We start from the raw sequence: 18,412 nt of genomic DNA, 5'->3' as shown, positions 1-18,412 counted from the left end.
TATCCTTATCCCTAGTGCAGTCCCACAAAAAGCTCTGAAACGGTGATCGCAGGTATAGATTTCACTGTAATGTTCATGGTGTTGGAATGATAATGACTTTGCTCGTGTCCCATCACTGGTCGGCTCTGCGGCAGAGAGGCGTATACACCTCATAACTCCCATCGTTTCCATGTTAAGTACGCTAGGTGCCGGCACGCTTCGTGACGTTAATGCCAGGAAGTAAAAGGCCACAGCGTGCGAGTTTAAGCCACACCAGGAACTCCACAAGGATACTTCGAGCTCCATGTCGCAAGTCACAGAACCAGATACGCTTAAACTCACGACTTGGGACGGCGCTCTGATTCGGACCAAGATGGCGGCACGCTGTTACGCCTCCGCCGGATGGTTCACGGCAAAGACGTGTTGTGTAAAGTGTCGACCGGAGAGTGGTGCAGACGTCACAGATAATGGCTGGAGGCGATTCGAGACAGGTAGGGCTGCGCGCGTGGAGGGAATGCGCAGTGGGAGACTCGCGAGCAGTTTGAACGACAGCGGTTAAACTGCCGTGTCACAGTAATTGTAAAAGCATCCAGAATTGAAGATAAAATGTTTTCACTCACTCGAAAACACGCTGCCACAGCCACCACTCTACCTGACATGTGTATCGTTTGGCCAGAGGTGCCGTCTCTCACATTGTCTATATTGTAAACACATCAACATTGCTTTTGTCAGAGACTCTTCTGCGAAAGACAAAATGATCTACTCATTAAAGAAGCTAACGCTCCTCAAGTAACAAGGAATACAGCCAGATACTCTATAAAAGTACTCCACATGGCATGGGTGGGCAAGTTTGTTGTACTTTAGTGAGACTTTTGACTGGAGAGACTGTTGCTGAGTGTTGCTGTAAAATGTTCCTCTTGCTCACTCAGGACAGCGCTGCCAAGATACACTATCACTTTGAAAGAACTCTCTGCACAGAAAGTTGACCACACCTGTAGGCAATCAGTCTAGTTCTCACGTAGGTTAGCAGCAGACATCAAAGAAAATACACACACACCCAGGGTGCAGGCTGTCCAGGTGGAACAGGACACTGGTGGGGTCAGCTGGGCGTTACCTTATAGTTTCAAATTGAAGATGAAAGATCTTAATGTCTTTAGTCCCTTTTTTTGTCTTTAGGTTCCTTGGTTCTTTAGTTGGCCTTTCTCCTTAGTTCACGCGTAGGTTCATCCAATTAAAATCGTCGCCAAATTGTAGTAAAGGAAGATGTACAGTCCACTGTGTTTTTCAAGATCCTTTATTGTAAGTTCCTTCCAAGATAAGTATAGAAGTAAAACCCCACCAGGAGCCAGCTGTTAGTAGCTCAGCCTGAGTTAACCAACTGCCACAGTCAGGTAGAGAGAGAGACTGTGAGCCAGAGAGTCACCCAGGCATTCTATGATGTCAGAGATGACATAGTACAGTTTATCTAGTGAAGAATAGTGGAGAGGACATTTACTACAGGCCCCCCCTTGGCATCTTTACAATTATTTCATGTGCAATTAATATTCAACTCCTACAAATCCACTTTTCACTGGATGTGCGAGTCTCCTTAACGCTTAAGTATTTTAGGAATAACCTGACATTCCAGTTCCATAATGAATTACGTCCTTAGTGTTCGGGGCTCGTGTCTCACTCTGTCTGCAAAAAGATACTGATATGTCTGTCCATTTTAATGCAAAAGCGTTCAGTGTTCAATTAGTAATTACTATAGTTTTGACACAGAAATCACGCCTTCTCGTAAAATTCCCCGCTCTTGCATTGAAGTCTGCATAGGCAGAGTACATACATCTCCCCAATTCAAGATGGCTGCCAGACTAACTAGAGTGAACATGGACTACTCGCTTGTAGTTTCAGTACCTGTTACCGGAAATACGTCATTGCTTTCCAGGCGTGTTTCCTTTTTGACATTTTGGGCGCACGTTTAGCGCGGATTGAAGTGCTTGCTGTAGTGCTAGTGTCAACTCCCTGACCTCCCCCGGTATTCCCTGCCATGCCGGCCCACACACCACCCTCGGCCCCGTCCTCGGCCGCTGCCCTGCAGGAGGCGCTAGAAAGCAGTGGGCGCATCATCGAAAGACATCTGCAAGAGGAACGTGCATACCCCGACCTGTCAGAGTTGCTACAAGTTCCCGCTCCCAGTAAGAAAGTAGAGGGCCCCTTGTGAATAACATTTTACTCACTACTGTGTATTGTGTGATGGCAGCATTTGCGGTAGTTTCGGTGGCTTTGGCTATTACTGCTAATAATATTTCACCTGAGGCTGCTGTTCTGCCCATTTCTGCTGAACCTGCTGCAGTGCCTGCCGGTGCCCTCTCCACTGTCCCCGTTGTTGTCAGCTTCTGCAATTGTGTTTATATGTAGTTGGCGGTAGAGTGGCTATATAGAGATGCTGTTAAAACCCACTTTTCTTCAGTGCCTGCTTACTGCATATCATGTTATTTACTTACCCTAGTGCTGTATTTGTTACTGTGCTCACATTGGTACAAATACATTACTTTGTTTTACCTAATTCAGCCAGCTACTGCTTGCGTGGTCAGCGCTACTCACTTGTTTAATTAACTGCAGCACCTTGTATTTATGATGTGTGTATGCATGGGCATTTAACTTGTGTAAACGTAGCTGGAAAACAATGGATCACGTAATATGTTCTTACAGTTTACGTTGAGGAAGTCTTTCTTGTATGGTGATTACAAACATTTTGAGTTCTAATGTTATTTGAATAGATTAATGTACTTTTCCTGAATTTCAGACTAGAAGGAACACTTATGTTGTTTAGCACATCGCGTGTTCATAGATGGAAAAGGCATGTCTCCTGGTTCTCTCTACTTTTTGCATTTTAGTTTCTAGTCTGGCGCTGTTCAGTTCTGCTGCAGGGTAGTTGAATTCTCTATAAGTTTTGAAGTGTTGATGTTCCTAGTGGCTTTTTATGTGACACAGCAGATCTTAAATATGATGCTGGTTTGGAAGAAGGTCTCAGTGTGAGTAGTTCAGGATTGGTGTTATATAGTTGACGTTGATTTTCATTTCGGAGAGCCTGGCTTCAGTTTGTGGCTGTTTGTTAATGATTATAAATATGAGTAATTCGGTCTTGGTCGAGTTAAGATTAAGGTTGGCCATACACATCCAGTTCTGAATGAGTTCTAAGCAGGGTTTGAGTCTATGACTAGTATTTATAATCGGTGGACATTTTTCATATGAAATTGTGTATCGTCAGAATATTGATTAATATTGAGGCTGCTTTCACTGAGAAATATAGGTATTTATTTGACAGGTTGACGATGAATTGGGTCCGTATGACGTCTTAGGGTTCATCACAGGAAAAAGGGAGTTTCAGTTGCCTTAAAGTACCCATCCGGGGCAATAGGTGGCTGTTACGGTGATAGGAGGTAGACCACAGTAGTGGCATAGGAGTAGGAACATATATATGAATTTAGTGTTTTGATCGGTATTTGATGGTTGGCTGCATCCAACGTTACAGGGAGGTCCATAATGGTCAGTATTGTTGGTGATCAAGAGGACCTAGTCAGTTATGAGGTGTGTAGCTGTCTGTTCTGAATCTTGGTCTACAGCTCGATTGGTAATCCTGGAGGTGATGGTTCTTACTGATCAATTATTTTGGGAGTCTGCTTTCTCAGTGATTTTATCATTGAATGGAAAGAGGTCAATGATCTATAGGTGGTGAGTCTAGTGTAGGTTTTTTTCTGTACAGAATGGATCTTCCCAGTTTTAAGATCATTAGGAAATGTTATTTGATTGAAGAATGTCTTGACCAGAGGTTAAGGTAGTACGAAGGAGCTGATCAAAGGCTGTTATATTTGGGACTGGTTCGAATGGAGAGGGTTTCTGGCCTCATGGTGAATGGCTGTTTTAGTAGTGGTGTTTTGCGTTGTGAATTTGTTTGTTTCCTTGATGATTCCTGAAGAAGTGGTTGGTGGTATTACACTTCTTTATTACATATGAAACTGGAGGGTCCATAAGTGGATGGATGCAGTCTTTGATTGTCTTGAAGTGTTTTTTTTTATTTGGGGCGTTTTTTTTTATTGTGGTCTTGTAAAAGTTGACTTTGATGGAGATGAGGAGCGTTTGTTTCCGTTTTCGGATTCAGACACACAGGATCACTCACAATTCTTCAGGGGCTATTTCTTCCATCCTGTTGCTCTACTTCTGCCTTAAGAATCCTGATTTGAGGCCTGTTTGAGGGGGCTGTTTACTTTACTCATGTCTTTTATGGTCTTGTAGCGAATTCAGTTCATACTTGTTTCGAGGTAGCTCTCTGGTATTTTTGTATGTTGCAGATTTTTGCCGGAAACCTATTTCAGCGCTGCATTGTTGGTGTTTGAGTAGTCCTCTCCTGTTTTTTCAAGTCATGTGGCATGTAGCTGTCCTCCTGAACACCCAGTGTTCTGATGCTGTTTTTGTTTTTTTGCTGCACGCTATGTTGTAGTACTTTGACTCAATTACTTTTTTAGACTAAAGATCCTATTTTGTCAAATGAAATGAGCGTCCTTTTAGGTCTTGTAAATTATACATTTTATTCGACTGCTGTACATTATTTAATTACTCCTCACACTTTGCTTGGGTTATGTCTTTTATTAAATTATGTGCCATTTTCTATGTATATGTATTCATAAAGGAGAAGGCTAGGTGTAAAAGCCATGAGCAGAAAGGATCCAAGAAATATTAGTAGTGATGCACATGACTTTTCATGTGCCATCTGTTGTTCTGATATTGTAGATGCCATTATGACCAAATGTTCCTTGAAGGCATTGGTTTTTCAATGCTTTCAAAGCTAGAATATGAAGCGGTTGAGCTAGATGTGCATTGATTGGCTGTACAGATTATGGGTGCATCGAAATCTTGGCGTTGAGTATTCTCACCTTTGTACTTTGTGTTGAGTCTGATGACATCATTTCAGTAGGTGTTACATATGCTTCTTGAAATATCAGCCTGCTTGCAAGGTGCAGAGGTGTGAAAACCTTGAAGTTATTCAGTGGTAGCATGAGCTAGTGAACCTGAAAGTGTAATGTCTATGTCATACAGACAAATTTTCTTATTCCTTTGAGTCTTGATGGAGTATTTGTCCGGGAAGTCAGCTGTTGAGGATGATGAGCAGGACACTCCCTCTGTTCAGGTCTGAGAGGATTAATGACTGGACTACTGCTTCGAATTTGGTTATGGGAAGAATGCCTTGACACTGCGAAGCATGTAGTGCTGGTGCCATGCTTTTAATGTTTTTTTTTTTTAATTTGTGATTTGAAATTCAAGTTGATTATCGTGGAAGCCAATGATGTTAAGAGCAAACTTGACCAAGAGTTCGGTTCATATTGGTGTCTTTGGAAGCAGAGAGACTTGGCACATTTTAGAATTTGTTGATTGGTAGACATTTCTGAACTTGTGCTCGTTTTCTGTGATTGTCGATTGACACAAACTCGGTGTTAAAGGAGTGGAGCTTCAGGTATTCTTTCAAGATACAGTCTTGCATGGTGCATAGGGAGGACCTTACATACTCAATGTTGTTAATGATCCTTCTGTAGAGATGTGCATTGGCAGCCAGTTGGTGGGCTTTCATGTTCTTTTCTGCCATGGGAACTCCGAGGGGTTCCATGTAAAGTTTGAAGATCACTTGTGACAAGATGGAGCTTTGGGTAATGGGCAGGGCATAGGGATAGGTTTGCACCAGAAGGAGTTCATCTATGCCCGCTTAAATGTGTTGTTCAGGTAGGAGGCTAACCGTTGGGCCATAATTGCATAATGATGCTTTTGCATCCTATCTTGCCAAGACGTTGTTGAGCAGGGTATGATCTTGAACACATCCAAGACGTAGAGAAGGCAGGGATTGTTGATGTCAGAGAGCTGAATTGCTTGATAAGCCGTCTGGTTATGTGCAGCCTCTGTTACTGTTCTGCCCAGAAGCCTGTTTGGTAGTCAAATAGAATGACATTGGTTTTGATTTGGTTATGCAGCTGTGTGGCAACTGCTTTCTTCATGATTTTTCCTCTTCGAAAAGGGAGGTGAAGGATTTGACAGTTGTTGACTAGTCCCTCTGAGTTAAGCGTGACTTACCATGAGTCGATCTGTCTCATTTTGAGAAAGTTGGAGAAGATGGCTTGAGCAAGTCATTGAGAGGTTTGAGCATGAGTCCTGTGTATTCACTTTTCTATGGATGATTGGATAATGGTTTCTTCATAGCATATCACTTTCACAGAGTTGAGGAGTCTTGAGGGTTCTTCAATTATCAAGGTTTTGATATTTGTCCATTTAATTTGAGCCTTCGTTACAGGAACTTGTTTCGTTTGATGACTGGCTGTAGTACTGTAGCGGCTCATGGTCTCTGTCAACATGGCCATGTCTTCGATTGCTTTCAGATGTAATGTTTGCTGGTTTTCCTTCTGGGTGTAGGTGTGGAAATATTTGAAAGAACAAAGGTTTTGGGTGTCAGGTGAAATCTAGACTTGTTAGTTTGCTGTGCTTTCCAACTGTGATGTCTACTAGTAGGTTGCTGAAACTGTTTTTCATGCTGTTGGTGACAGCATTTTGTGCAAGGATGAAGTCATCTAGGTAGATTTTGGAGTAGCTCGAGGATTCTGATGTCAAAGAGTTAGGGTTTGAAGTTGAGCCATAATTAGAGAGAAGATTGATGAGATGAAAGGTGGTGATTTTAGCTGCTGTCTGGGGAAAGTGGCAGGTAAGGATTTGATTATGGACTGTTTTTGCACAACAATTTGTGTGGGTGCGGTTGACTTGTTGGATGATGTGCTCTAGACAAACATGGAGGACAAGATACAGTGTGGTAGCTGGTGAGAACAATGTCCCTGCGACTAAGAGGGTGTTTGAATTATCTGTAGGGGTACTGGACTACAGTTAAAACTGATTATAACCAATAAAACACCACTGGAGGGAATATCTGCATTTCTGCAGAAACCAGAAAAATGGGTTTTGTTACACTTTGATACCAAAGTTTTATATACACAGCCTTTACCTTGAAGCACTTTTCAGTGAGGGATGCTCCCACTATTATCCACTCTGGCCACTGTAAGCAACTTACAGTTCTTTCTTCCCTGCGCTCCCACCGTAAGGTGCCATTTTTGGTTGGTGCGGGCTTCAGTGTTTCAGATTGACATACTCAGGCTATATAATGGCTGCTGGCTGTTCAGCGGATGCACCCAAGGCAAGCCAGCCTGTGCCTGGTTCGTACCCAGCCGCAGCCATGCTGCTGGTAAGCCTAAACGTATTGCTCCGAGAAGAACCTTTTCTAAAGTGCAGCTCTTAATTTTGAATAGGGTTGCTTGTAATCTTCATACTTTTTTTTTTTTTTTGTAAAACCTTTATTCAGAATGATATCAGAATGGTACATTCAGCAGTTCAATAAACACATTTAAACAAACACCTTCTCCTTGCTGGTTCTCATTGTTACTAATTGGATCCCCGCCGTTACATCACATCATTGTATCATCATGCTTAGGACTTCATTTCTGTCTTTCCCTTCCCACCTCCCTCACTCCCATTGTACATCCCAGCCAGAATAATCACTTTATGCCCCCCAACATCCATCCTTTAATGGTATTAAACTGCGTATCCGTGCCAAGTTCACTATATACTGTCCTCTTTGTGCCCCGGCCTCCCTGTGTCCTCATCATCCAATCCCCACCTCGTCCCATGGTTGTTCCTGGGCGTAGACTGCACAACACATACACTTGCATTACATGTGACTATGGGTCACTTTCGGGTTCCTCTGTGGACTGTGGTGGTTCACAAATTGTTCCATGTGATTCGTTCCATTTCCCCCATATCCTAGATCACTTTCTGGGGCAGCCTCTATGTAAATAGACCGCCCTTTCCGCTACCATCGCTATTAATCTTCATACTTTTGAACCTGTGTTGCCGGCTGAGCATGAGGGTCTTTGTTGCTGTGACTGCTCTTTCTCATCAGATGATTTATCTAATTCTGCTCTACCTATCTGTTTGGGGTCTGAAGCTACACCTTCCTCTAATTCTCTCTCATCCTTCTCTGCCTGTCTCATAAACTGTCACTCCCTAACCAGACATGCATTAGATATATATAATTTACTCATGGATTATACCTGGGATTTGATGATCCTGACAGAAGCTTGGCTTAAGGAGTCTGGTGCGCTCATTTACTGTCCTCCAGATGTGTCGGCGGACTCTCTTTTTCTGCTAGTTGACACCCTTGGCCAACTTTCCCCTCTTCACGCGAAGTTTGTGGCATTAGGGGATTTCAATCTTTATGATTCCAACAATAAACCAGCGCAACAATTTGTGTCCTTTTTGGAATGTTTTTATTTGGAACATTTGGTGAAGGAACCTACCCATTTGGCAGATCCTACACTTGATCTCATTTTTAGATCTCGCCTAGCCGCCACGCGCCGGCGCTGCTCTAGTAGAGGGCTCTTGGAATCACTGGAAGGCCGTTCCTTCCGAGTACTAGCGGCAAAACTCTGGAACTCTCTGCCAGCTCATATCTGTGCCCTGGCTCATCTTCTTCCCTTTAGGAAGGCGATAAAAACCCATCTGTTCCCTCTTAAACCCTGATTCTGTAATATGCACCAGTCCGCTGTGCTACTCTGCCTCTGACATTGCAGCTGGAGTTCCTCTGTTAGTCTATAAGCCCCGGGACGCCCCTTTGCTGGGGCAGCTGTGCGCTATAGAAATTTTAATAACATAACATAACTTCAGACTTCCATGAGCCTTCTCCGTGTGGGTGTGCTCCTCGCACACATCCCATTGGCCTTTGCGAGTGGCTTTCAATAATTGAAAGCACGCAAATGGCCAAAGACGGGTGCATGACCCGCCTTTCCTCAAACCTTTCACTCCCATGGCCTAGGGGGTCCCGGAAGCGCGCAGGGTGCCATCTGTTCTGGATCAGGTTTCTAGTTAGCTTTAACTTTCGGGTGCAGCAGCAGGCACGATGGCAGCTAAATTTCTTACAGCGCGAGCACCACTCCCGGGCTTGTTTTCCTTCCAACAACTCTCCCTGTCGGAGGATGCAGTATTTCCATGAGACCGTAGGAGCAGATGTCCAACTACATCCCTTTCACTGATGGGAAATACACTTACGTACGGTCGGTAACACTGGCGGTGTAGCCCTTTGTATAAGCTGACATTTCGGTTTTTAGTATATTTGATATATTGGAGATCAACGATTCAGATCTAATATGTGCTAGCCTGAACGCACCCCTGTATTTGTTGCGAATTTGTGCATAATATTTTAGCACGTCTTACAGTATTTCTTCCTTCTTTTAATCGTGTATGTACACTATTCTTTTACTTTCCAGTGCTTTCGACATTCTATATAAAACGTAATGTATTTTGTCGCTAGTGACATTGGTTTTCTGACACTGGGAGAGAGGGGGAGCGTATTGCTAGGATATCATAAAAGTACATCGTGAATGTGACCCCCCCACCACCCTCCCCTAACGCCAGATTGAGTGGTTATTGCTGCACAACACAATGTAAACCTCGCTCCCTCCCCCATGCCTCTGACGCAATCCTAGACTGCCCTACTCGAGTTGACAAGCTTGTAGGAGGCATATTGTGAGTAGTCACTACGCAGAAAGGGAGAAAGGTGAGATCGAGTCAGAAACTGGGTGAGTACCAGAATACACAGCAGGACTTTGTCCATTGCAGAGATCCCAGATAGTTCTTAAGTACAATTTGAGTGTTTTAAGCCAGAAGTTGGCTAAGACTGAAACTGTGCTTCAAAATATTAGACACGCAGACTCTGAGTAGGACTTAAAGTACTTGAGATCGTGACTGTTCTCAAAGGTTTGAGGCTCTCATCCTAGCAATGCGACCTCGTGGGTTTGGCAGCAAGTCTACATCCATAGGTGAGACTTAAAGTTGAGACTACGTGCTAATTAGAGTAATACGATCTAGGGTGTGTGAAACTGAGATAGACTGCTTAAACATGTCAGCGGGGAATCTATGTAAATGTTGTAATTAATTAGATCAAGCTTGTTTGAAAAATAGTTAAGGCCTCCGTTATCGATATTCTAATTGTGGTCGAAATGGTCTACTTTTCATTCGTCCCCTGTTTCTCCTCATAATTTCCACGCTTTTTGACTGCTATGCCAGGCCCTCCTTGTATTTCCTAATATTTATAACGTTTTCCTCGTTGTCTATTTATTTCACCATTTTCTCATGAAACTAGGTGTCCTAAAATGAGACACATGAAGCTTATTGTAGGATGCCTGAATGTTTGTGTTTGACAGTGCGTGCAAAGTGTCAGGCTTTCATCAAATGATGACCGTTGTTTGAGACATCTGAGTGAAACTGCACTCCGATATTTGAAATTTGCACCCAATTTGCGCTTCTGTGCCACATTGGGAGAAGGGTGCTCCATACAAATGTAGGCATAGATAGCTAATAGGGGTATGAGGTTTAAGCAGGGGTGTTCAAATCAGTATTCTCATAAAATGTACACATATTTTTAAAACGCTGGTTAAGGAGCTGACCCTCTGAACTCTGCAACAGGTTTAGCTGGCGGCAGCAACACTCGACTCAACACTCAGCACACAGACGTACTACCTACCCCCTCCCTTCACCCCAACCTTTGAAGTTTGAAGCCAGGTTCCAAAAATAACCTGATTTTAAGGCTTGAGTAATTTATTTAGTTCGTATTCATTGTACAGCACTTAAAGTTCGAGGTGCTTAAGCGGCCCAAAATTCACACTGTCAAAGAAACCTACAGTTAAAGTAACCGTGACGTTTCGAAACGAATAAAAGTTTGTGCAGCAGGTGCATGAACCTAAGTACGCATCCACATTAGTGGAGAACGAACATTAACCAACCAGTCTCTCTCTTGTTGACAACGAATCAATGTGTGAGCTTGTTAGATGCTATAAATATGATCTGGGGTTGCTTATAGTTACTGTTTCTAAATCCAAAACCAGCTACCAGCATTAAGATTACGTCAAGCGTTCATTACTTATGCATGAGATTATGTCAGCCTAATTGGGTTTCGCACAGTTCACCTTACCCACTGCACATTCACATTATAAAGTACAATATACATTTAACAAATTCTCGGAACCTGAGCCTATCCCAGGCTATCCACAAGAAGGCATGTATATACAGAATTAAACGATCTTCAGTTTACATTCAATCAAGGTGAACCGAATAAGGAGTGTATTGTTGTTTTGTGTGACAACTGCCAGTCGAACAGTCCGTTTTATGGTTCCCAGCTTTTTGTAGTAAATTCACACAAAACAGTCTGAACAGTCATTAAAAAACTACCTTCACAGGGTGTGGCACTATGGAATGCCCATTTGCCCTTTCGTCTCCTGGGAAGTTGTTGCCACCTAGAAACATTCGAAAGCTCTCATTTTCAGATCTGTTTTCTCAACCGGCGTTTCTAGAGCTCTTTTTGTCTTGTGTTGTTTCTCCTTCCTGAAAATTCTTGCAGTCGTATGTTTCAAGCATCGTTATACTCTAATTATAAACCCCTATGGTACGTTCAAGAGCACACCAAGGAAAAAGCCATGTTGTGTTGGATCGATAAAAAGCCGGATACACTTCAATAAGTAGGATTCCTTTTAAGATTGTAGTGGCTTTCAGGATGTGCACCTGCCAAGTAACAACATTTCTATGTGGGAACTATTAAGCATACTTGAGTGCATGCACATGCCTACAAAATAATGTGGCCAGTCTTCTTTATTATAATTTTTTAACAAGCTACACAGCTGCCACACTGCTCCACAACATAGCTTAAAAACAAAGGCTAAGCCAAAACCTCTGGCTAACCACCAATAAGGTCCCAAAGGCGAACCCTATTGGCTATGCCAATGCTTGTTTCATCTTCTGACATGATCAGTGTCAGACCATCTCTTAAGCTTTCTTAGTCTGACCATTTTATGATCCCTTTGATATTCTCTCCCCAGTCCCCAGGCAGGCTCAAGGACCAATCTTGAAAACCTCCAGTTCTTAGGGCAAGGTAACCGAAGCATCTCTGGTACAGGCCTTACTGTCTAGTTCTTATATGGAGTTTTGGAATCTGATGTTGCCAGCTTTATTAACTGGTTGATCTGTGCAATAAAACTATTGCTCCCATCGGAACAAACTCCTCTAGCAGACTATTTCCTTCCACACCTTTGTTCTCTGAGTGCTCTTAAAGCTGAAAAATCATGTTGTAAAAGATTAGAATGGCCCTGGAGAAGGGTTTATGAAAGCAAAGATAAAATAATTTACCTATCCGCCCTGAAATGTTACCACTCCTCTATCCGGAAAGTGCTGAAATATTTTATTGCAGCTTCTATTTCGGAAGCAGCTAACCAGTCACGAGAACTTTTTAAAATTGTTAAAAAAATGTGTTCCCTTCAGCCGCAGAAATTGCTCCTATTCCCTCGATGGATTATTGTCAATACTGCTCTAATTTTATTAACGAGAAAGTTCAAACTCTCTTCAACCAATTCTATGCTTCAACTTCATCTGATGTGGTCACCCTGGTCTTCACATCTCCTGGCCCCTCTGCTTATGAGGTTTGACCCATTTCCTTGGCTGTGTCAGCTTCTGAATTAGTAAGGTGTAAATCTGGATTTCCATTAGACCCCTGCCCTCCTGGCTTCAGAAAGTTAGAGGCCAATGTTGTTAATCCTATTCTTAATAAGCTGGTGAATAAATCACTGGAATTTGGTGAGGTTCCACTCTTCTGGAAACGTGCACTGTTGCTCCCTCTGCTAAAGAAGCCATCAGATGATCTTAGCAGCTTTAGGCCCATTTCTCTCCCCACAGTAGCTAAACGTTTATAGCAAAGGGTCTATAAACCGCTGTCACGGTTTTTAGAATCAAATTCTCTTCTGCATGACTCTCAATCAGGTTACTTAATCGGGCTACAGTACCGAGTCCACCTTGCTGGAGATAACTGAATGTATCAAGGAAAAACTTGACCAGAGCTCTCCTGTGCTGCTTATCTTGTTGGATCTGTCTTCTGCCTTTGGCACGGTTTCCCATGTCACCTTTCTTGATAAAATCGTTAAAATTGGTGTTGGGGGCCCAGACTCTGCATTGGTTGAAATTCTTTCTGTCGGATCGTTCCCAAGCAATCTTTCTAACTCCTTTCAGCTCCTCTTCCAAACCTTGGTCTGTAGCGTCCCCCAGGGCTCGGCACTTAGCCCCACTCTTTTGAATATCTATTTGGAAGCTGTGGCCATATTGGTGGAATCATGTGGGATGTGGATGGTCTCTTATGCGGATGACACCCAGCTCTTTTTAGCTTTCTATGAATACACACCCTCGTCTCTAAGCTCCTTTAAGCAATGCTTCAAAGATGTGGTGGCTTGGATGGAGGAAAGCTACTTCAAACTAAACTTAGACAAAACTGAGATTCTTTTCTTTTGCACAAGTCCGTTCCGGATGTTTGTCTGTGGTGTTCACATAAGCTAGTCCCAAGATATCATTGCTGTGGATATTTTTAGCCCATATGGTAAAGGTGCAGTAACCTAGTCAGAATTTTTTTTTCTCCAGGGCCCATGTTTCCTGTTGAATAACCTAAGTCGTGTAAGTTTATGAAAGACCTCCAGTCAGAGTCCATAATTTTATCCTTTAAGCCCACAATATTACATGACAGGAGTAGAAAAGGGTTATCTCGGCTCCTTTGAGGTAATGTTTTAAGAAAACAGGATGAGCTGAAGTAGAGTCTATAGGGTGTGGGTGCGTAGTGGAATCGGTGCACATGTTGTAAGGGTCGGTAGCAATGTGAGTGGAAATGAGAGAGGATGAATCGTACTCAGGCCACTTTATAGTTGACATAGATTGGGCACCTGCTCCACCCTTCACATCATTACTACACCTTGCATTTCCTGGAGTATCTCGACTTGAGGTGTCTCTAGATAGGGGTTTTTGACCTCCAAACGTCATTCTATACTTTCGAAATCTTAAAGTGACTGGAACCTGTTGCTGATGGAGACAGTAGTTTAACACTGTTCCCCTGCCCTGTTATGATTGAGTCCACCAGCTGGTGCTTCTGTTTGGGGCGGAAATGAAGTGTTTGTAAAAATAAAAACAAATGGGACAATGCCTATACCGGTGCTTGTTCCAGCCCCCTCCCTCCACGCCCTGTGAAGAGTGGTGCCACAATTGATTAATCTTTCTGCAAGAGACGGATTTCTACAGTTCACAAAAATACAATCACCACTTACGTTTTTTTGGTGATGCCTCCACCCAACAGATCTTTCTGACTAATAGAATGTCTCTGAACTCGTTGGATCTGAAGTCAGTTTTTCGGTATAACCAGTGACACACTTTGTTCTTCAGTTGACCTGTGAATTCCTCTTTGTTTAAGCTTAAATGAGTGACAATAGTTAATACGGCCACATAAGGAGAACAGGCTGGTGGAAGGTCGATATTGTCTGGTTGGGGCAGGGCAGAGTTGTTGCTTTGGTGGAACTTTGATTTAACTAGTGTAGTTTCATGGCCCTTTGCAGTGCTCTCGCATAAATGCCCCCTTGCCATACCAGCAAGTCCCTTTTTGTTGAGCAGAGGAATGGTGTGAGAAATGAAATTGATGCCAAAACCAGAAAGCCAAGAGGAGGGCGGTCAGCTTTTTGATAACCTGGGACAATAGCAGTGACGGGCACAATGCACAATAGATGGAAAGGCGGCCTGGTCAGCTGAATCACGTGCTAGGGACTTGTATTCATTCGTACTGTCATGTAGTTTTACACTCTGGTTCACTGCAACTTCAGTTGACTTAATCTGTCCAAAATTGGGAATAGATTGACTGTCAGTATATCTTGAAATTTGCCCAAAATAAAACAAATTCATGTTAGGAACAAGTTCTTTGCTTCACAAAATAAAAGGTTTAGCAGGGTTGGGCAATGGTGGATCAGAGAGGATATTGTTCGAGGCTCTATGCTTTTTAGTGTTGGCGACTCTGGAAGGTCTAGAGGCCTTGGGCTGGCCTGCATGCTTGGCACTCCTTGTTTTCTTCGTCGGTGGCCCTCCCTCGCTGGTACAAGGTAATTCAAATGTAGGTGTCATAATTGCTGGAAAAGTGAAGGTCTGCAGATTGGGAACAACAACCTCAATCGTAGGTCTTAATGGGACGGGGAGCCCTTTATGTTGCTCATCCCTCAGGGTGTTACTTGAAGCTTCAAATGGTACTCGCCCGTTCACCCCCCCATTTCCAGGGATAGGCGCCGTTCTGCTTGGACAATTTCTTTGTCCACATGACCCCTCACCCCCCCCCCCCTCTCTCCAGCATGTGCCAAAAAGAAATCCGGAGTAGTGCCCCGTGTTTCTTGGGGGGAGACTTATTTTTCTCCTTGGCTCTTGTGTTTGTCCATTTCCAATGTAGTTCCCACTTGGCACTCAGTACTAAACGCTCACCACTTTTAGATGATAAAGAAGGAGGGCCAAAGGGGGGGTGGCCCTGCCCTGCCTCTTCCTGTCACTGACCAGCCAGGATGGGCCTGGCTTGTCTTGGGCGCCCCCCGCCGGACACTAAGTGTACTTTTGCAGTGCTTGAAAGGCTCCAGACCAGCAGGTGAGCCTCGTTGCAGGGCTCCTCCTTGCCCTGGTGTTCATTGCGACAGGTAGTCCCTGGTTGACAGCAAGCGCTGCTCCCCCATGCCGCGGGACTCACAGTGTGCTTTTGTAGCCCTTGACAGTCTCCAGAGCCGCTGGTGAGGATCGTTGCACGGCTCCTCCTTGCTGTGGTGTTCGCTAGGACAGGTAGTATCTGTTGACAGAAAGCGCAGCTCCCCTTTTCAGCCATAGGTCCTCCCTTACTTTATCTCAGCTGCACTTTGCCATAAATTGATCCCTCATGCTTTTATCAATCTGTTGTCATAATTTGCAAGATGAGGCAAACCATTTCAGCTGTTTTACATAGCCCTCTATTTTTCATATAATTGCCCTTATTCTAAAATGCCATCTTTCTAGTATTGTACTCGGTTTTGGTAAAAATCGTTATTTAGTTTTCTTTCTTTTTTCTCATTTAAGTCGGGTTAAGTATCACAATGTTCGTGTGCCTGTGGTTCGAGACAGTACAAGAAGTCTTTATTTATGTATAGTAAACAAAACCTTTTTTCAGTCTCCCCAATTCATAATGGGTTTCCTTGGTGTGCTCATGAAAAGGGGTGGAGCTGCCATATTCTGCGTCTCCACTGCTTCTGAATTCAGCGCGACTACAAGTATTCAAATTGAGTCGCAAGAACAAGAAACCTCACACAAAAAACACACTGAATAACAGATAACACACATCTAAATCTTAAAGAATATCTTCATGCCACCCACCTGGCTCCATTGGTGTCACTAGATGAGTTCTGTTCAATACTACTGTATTGGTTGATGACCACTTTACCATGCACATAAAATGCTAACACACTTGGCCATTTCACACATTTACGGTCTTCCTTCAAATTCCACCAAGGTACCCCAGTCACAAACCATGTCATTAATCCAGTTTAAAATATGGTTTATAAAATACCTCAATTCCTTGTACTCACAGACAGTGTTTCTTAGCACTCTGTCCTGATTCTATGATCAGTGAGGCAATGTCAGAGGTTTAAGGCATCCGCTTCATTGTCTAAACGGAAACCCTGGAGTTATTTGGAGTCCCCCATCAGCTGTAAAAACAGTGTAGTCTCTCTAGCTGAGCTGCAAAGCATGACCAGTGTGAATTAAAACCTTTTGCTGACCATTCTGTAAGCAAGATGATATTTAAGTTGGTCTGCAGCTCTGGGATGAAGTGTGACTGCCTTTGGATCTTATGATGGGAAGCATTCCTGAACAAACTGTTGGCATCCATGGAGCCCCATCCACTGCAAACACTGGTTTTCGAGACCACAGAAAGAGATCAGTTACAAGATCTAGTCTTTCTTCCTTTGAGTGAGTGAATGACAACTACCACTCATTATGCACCCTGGCCAAGCAAGGGTAGAGTCGACCATATAAGATAACCAATATAACCAGGGGTGTGAAGTTTTTTACCATGTTTACAAAGGTTGCCAAGTTTTTAACCTTGGCATAGAACATGTTTATAAAAGGTAAATTTGAAGAGAGAAATTATGCATGCATTTTCAAGTTTGGCTGGGTTTCATTAGTGCACAAATTATCCCCAGGAAAAATCAACACCTTCACAAAACCTTTCTGGTGTTAATTTTTTGTATAAAATATGCTGTGCTGTCCCTCTAGTGGTAAGTGTTGTCCGAACATACTCTCTCAGAACACCCCAGACTCTGTGTCGCGGGATGGCTCTCTATGGGCTTATTCTAGTTCCCACCGCCTCAGCAGAAGGCGATTTATCGGGGCTTATTACAGTTCCCACTGCCTTAACAAAAGACTCATTACCTAAATTGCTCAGGGACTTAATAGAGCTCCCACTGTTTTGCTGAAGGATATACACATTGAGACACCGAACTCAGCATTGTACTGCCGTACTCACACATAGGATTGATTGGAATCGTAAACACTAGAAATATTGTTGCACACGCCGTTGCTTTTTCAGGTCTACCTAATGATTCCTCTGACTATATACTTATTGATTATGGATAAATAAATTTCATATAGATGAGGGAAACTTCTCGGAAAGACTCACAATTGTATGATGTTTGGGGGTACAGCAAGCTTACTCACAGGATTGGGAGGCAATCCATCCTTTAAATTAAGGTTCCACAACCTATTCATTCTTGAGAAATTTCTAGCCTGTGTTTGATGCTTCCCAACTACGAGACATATAAGCCTTGAGGAAGTTACTTTCAAGTAGCGAAACACGTGTCGGTTTCCTGTTTCATCCTTTTGAAATCTCAGTACAGAAGAACTTTGAGCAACAATTCTTGTAATATGTACTATTACAAAGGACTGTACAGATAATAATTGTGTGAAACAAGATATTAAAACATCAAAGGAATTTCACGTTTTGGATGTTCCTCTATATGGTTAAATATTGTTGCTGTTTATATGAGCAATTGGTAGTCGCAACTCTTTAAACAGGACAGGGAATAAACTCCCTTAGAAGCACTTGCTTCTATGATAAATAGGCATCTGAGTTCCGAGGTACGACAAATTTTACAATAGTTTCTTACAACTGATCCCGTCTGGGATTTGATTTGAAGCCAACATCTGTGGTAGTGGGATGTTAATGTAATCTCGAGGGGCACTGGTCTTTATACAGAAAATAATCCGCATAGACACAATCAGTTCCAACGAAAAACCTAATTATAGGATTGGAAGTGCGACAGTCTAAACCACCACTACCTCTGCTGTTTTATAGTGTTGTTTGAATTCAAGACTGTTTGGAGCATCTCCTTCACCTTCGTACAGAAACATTCTTTGAGATTAGGACGAGGATGGTACAGTTGCTGTGGCTGAAGCTTGGGGAAGGATTCGCTCCTGTTTTAAGATGGTAACGATTAACAAAAAATACTACATCCAGCTA

General features: G+C 43.0%; 1 protein-coding gene across 2 annotated transcripts in view; it reads left to right on the top strand.

The window, feature by feature from the left end:
* The first annotated feature begins 1,889 nt into the window (after window positions 1–1,889).
* Window positions 1,890–18,412, top strand: part of NUP155 (nucleoporin 155) — an 898,957-nt gene continuing 882,434 nt past the window's right edge. The window contains exon 1 of one of the 2 annotated variants that reach the window (XM_078674974.1): window positions 1,890–2,156. In XM_078674974.1, the coding sequence (XP_078531100.1) occupies window positions 2,009–2,156 (148 nt within the window). In that variant the 5' untranslated portion in view covers window positions 1,890–2,008. The remainder of the gene's footprint in view (window positions 2,157–18,412) is intronic. The other variant, XM_078674975.1, reaches the window with a different exon arrangement.

Source organism: Lissotriton helveticus, chromosome 2_1, assembly GCF_964261635.1.
Source record: "Lissotriton helveticus chromosome 2_1, aLisHel1.1, whole genome shotgun sequence".
NCBI classification, from domain to species: domain Eukaryota; kingdom Metazoa; phylum Chordata; class Amphibia; order Caudata; family Salamandridae; genus Lissotriton; species Lissotriton helveticus.
This window is presented reverse-complemented; position numbering and strand designations above follow the sequence as displayed.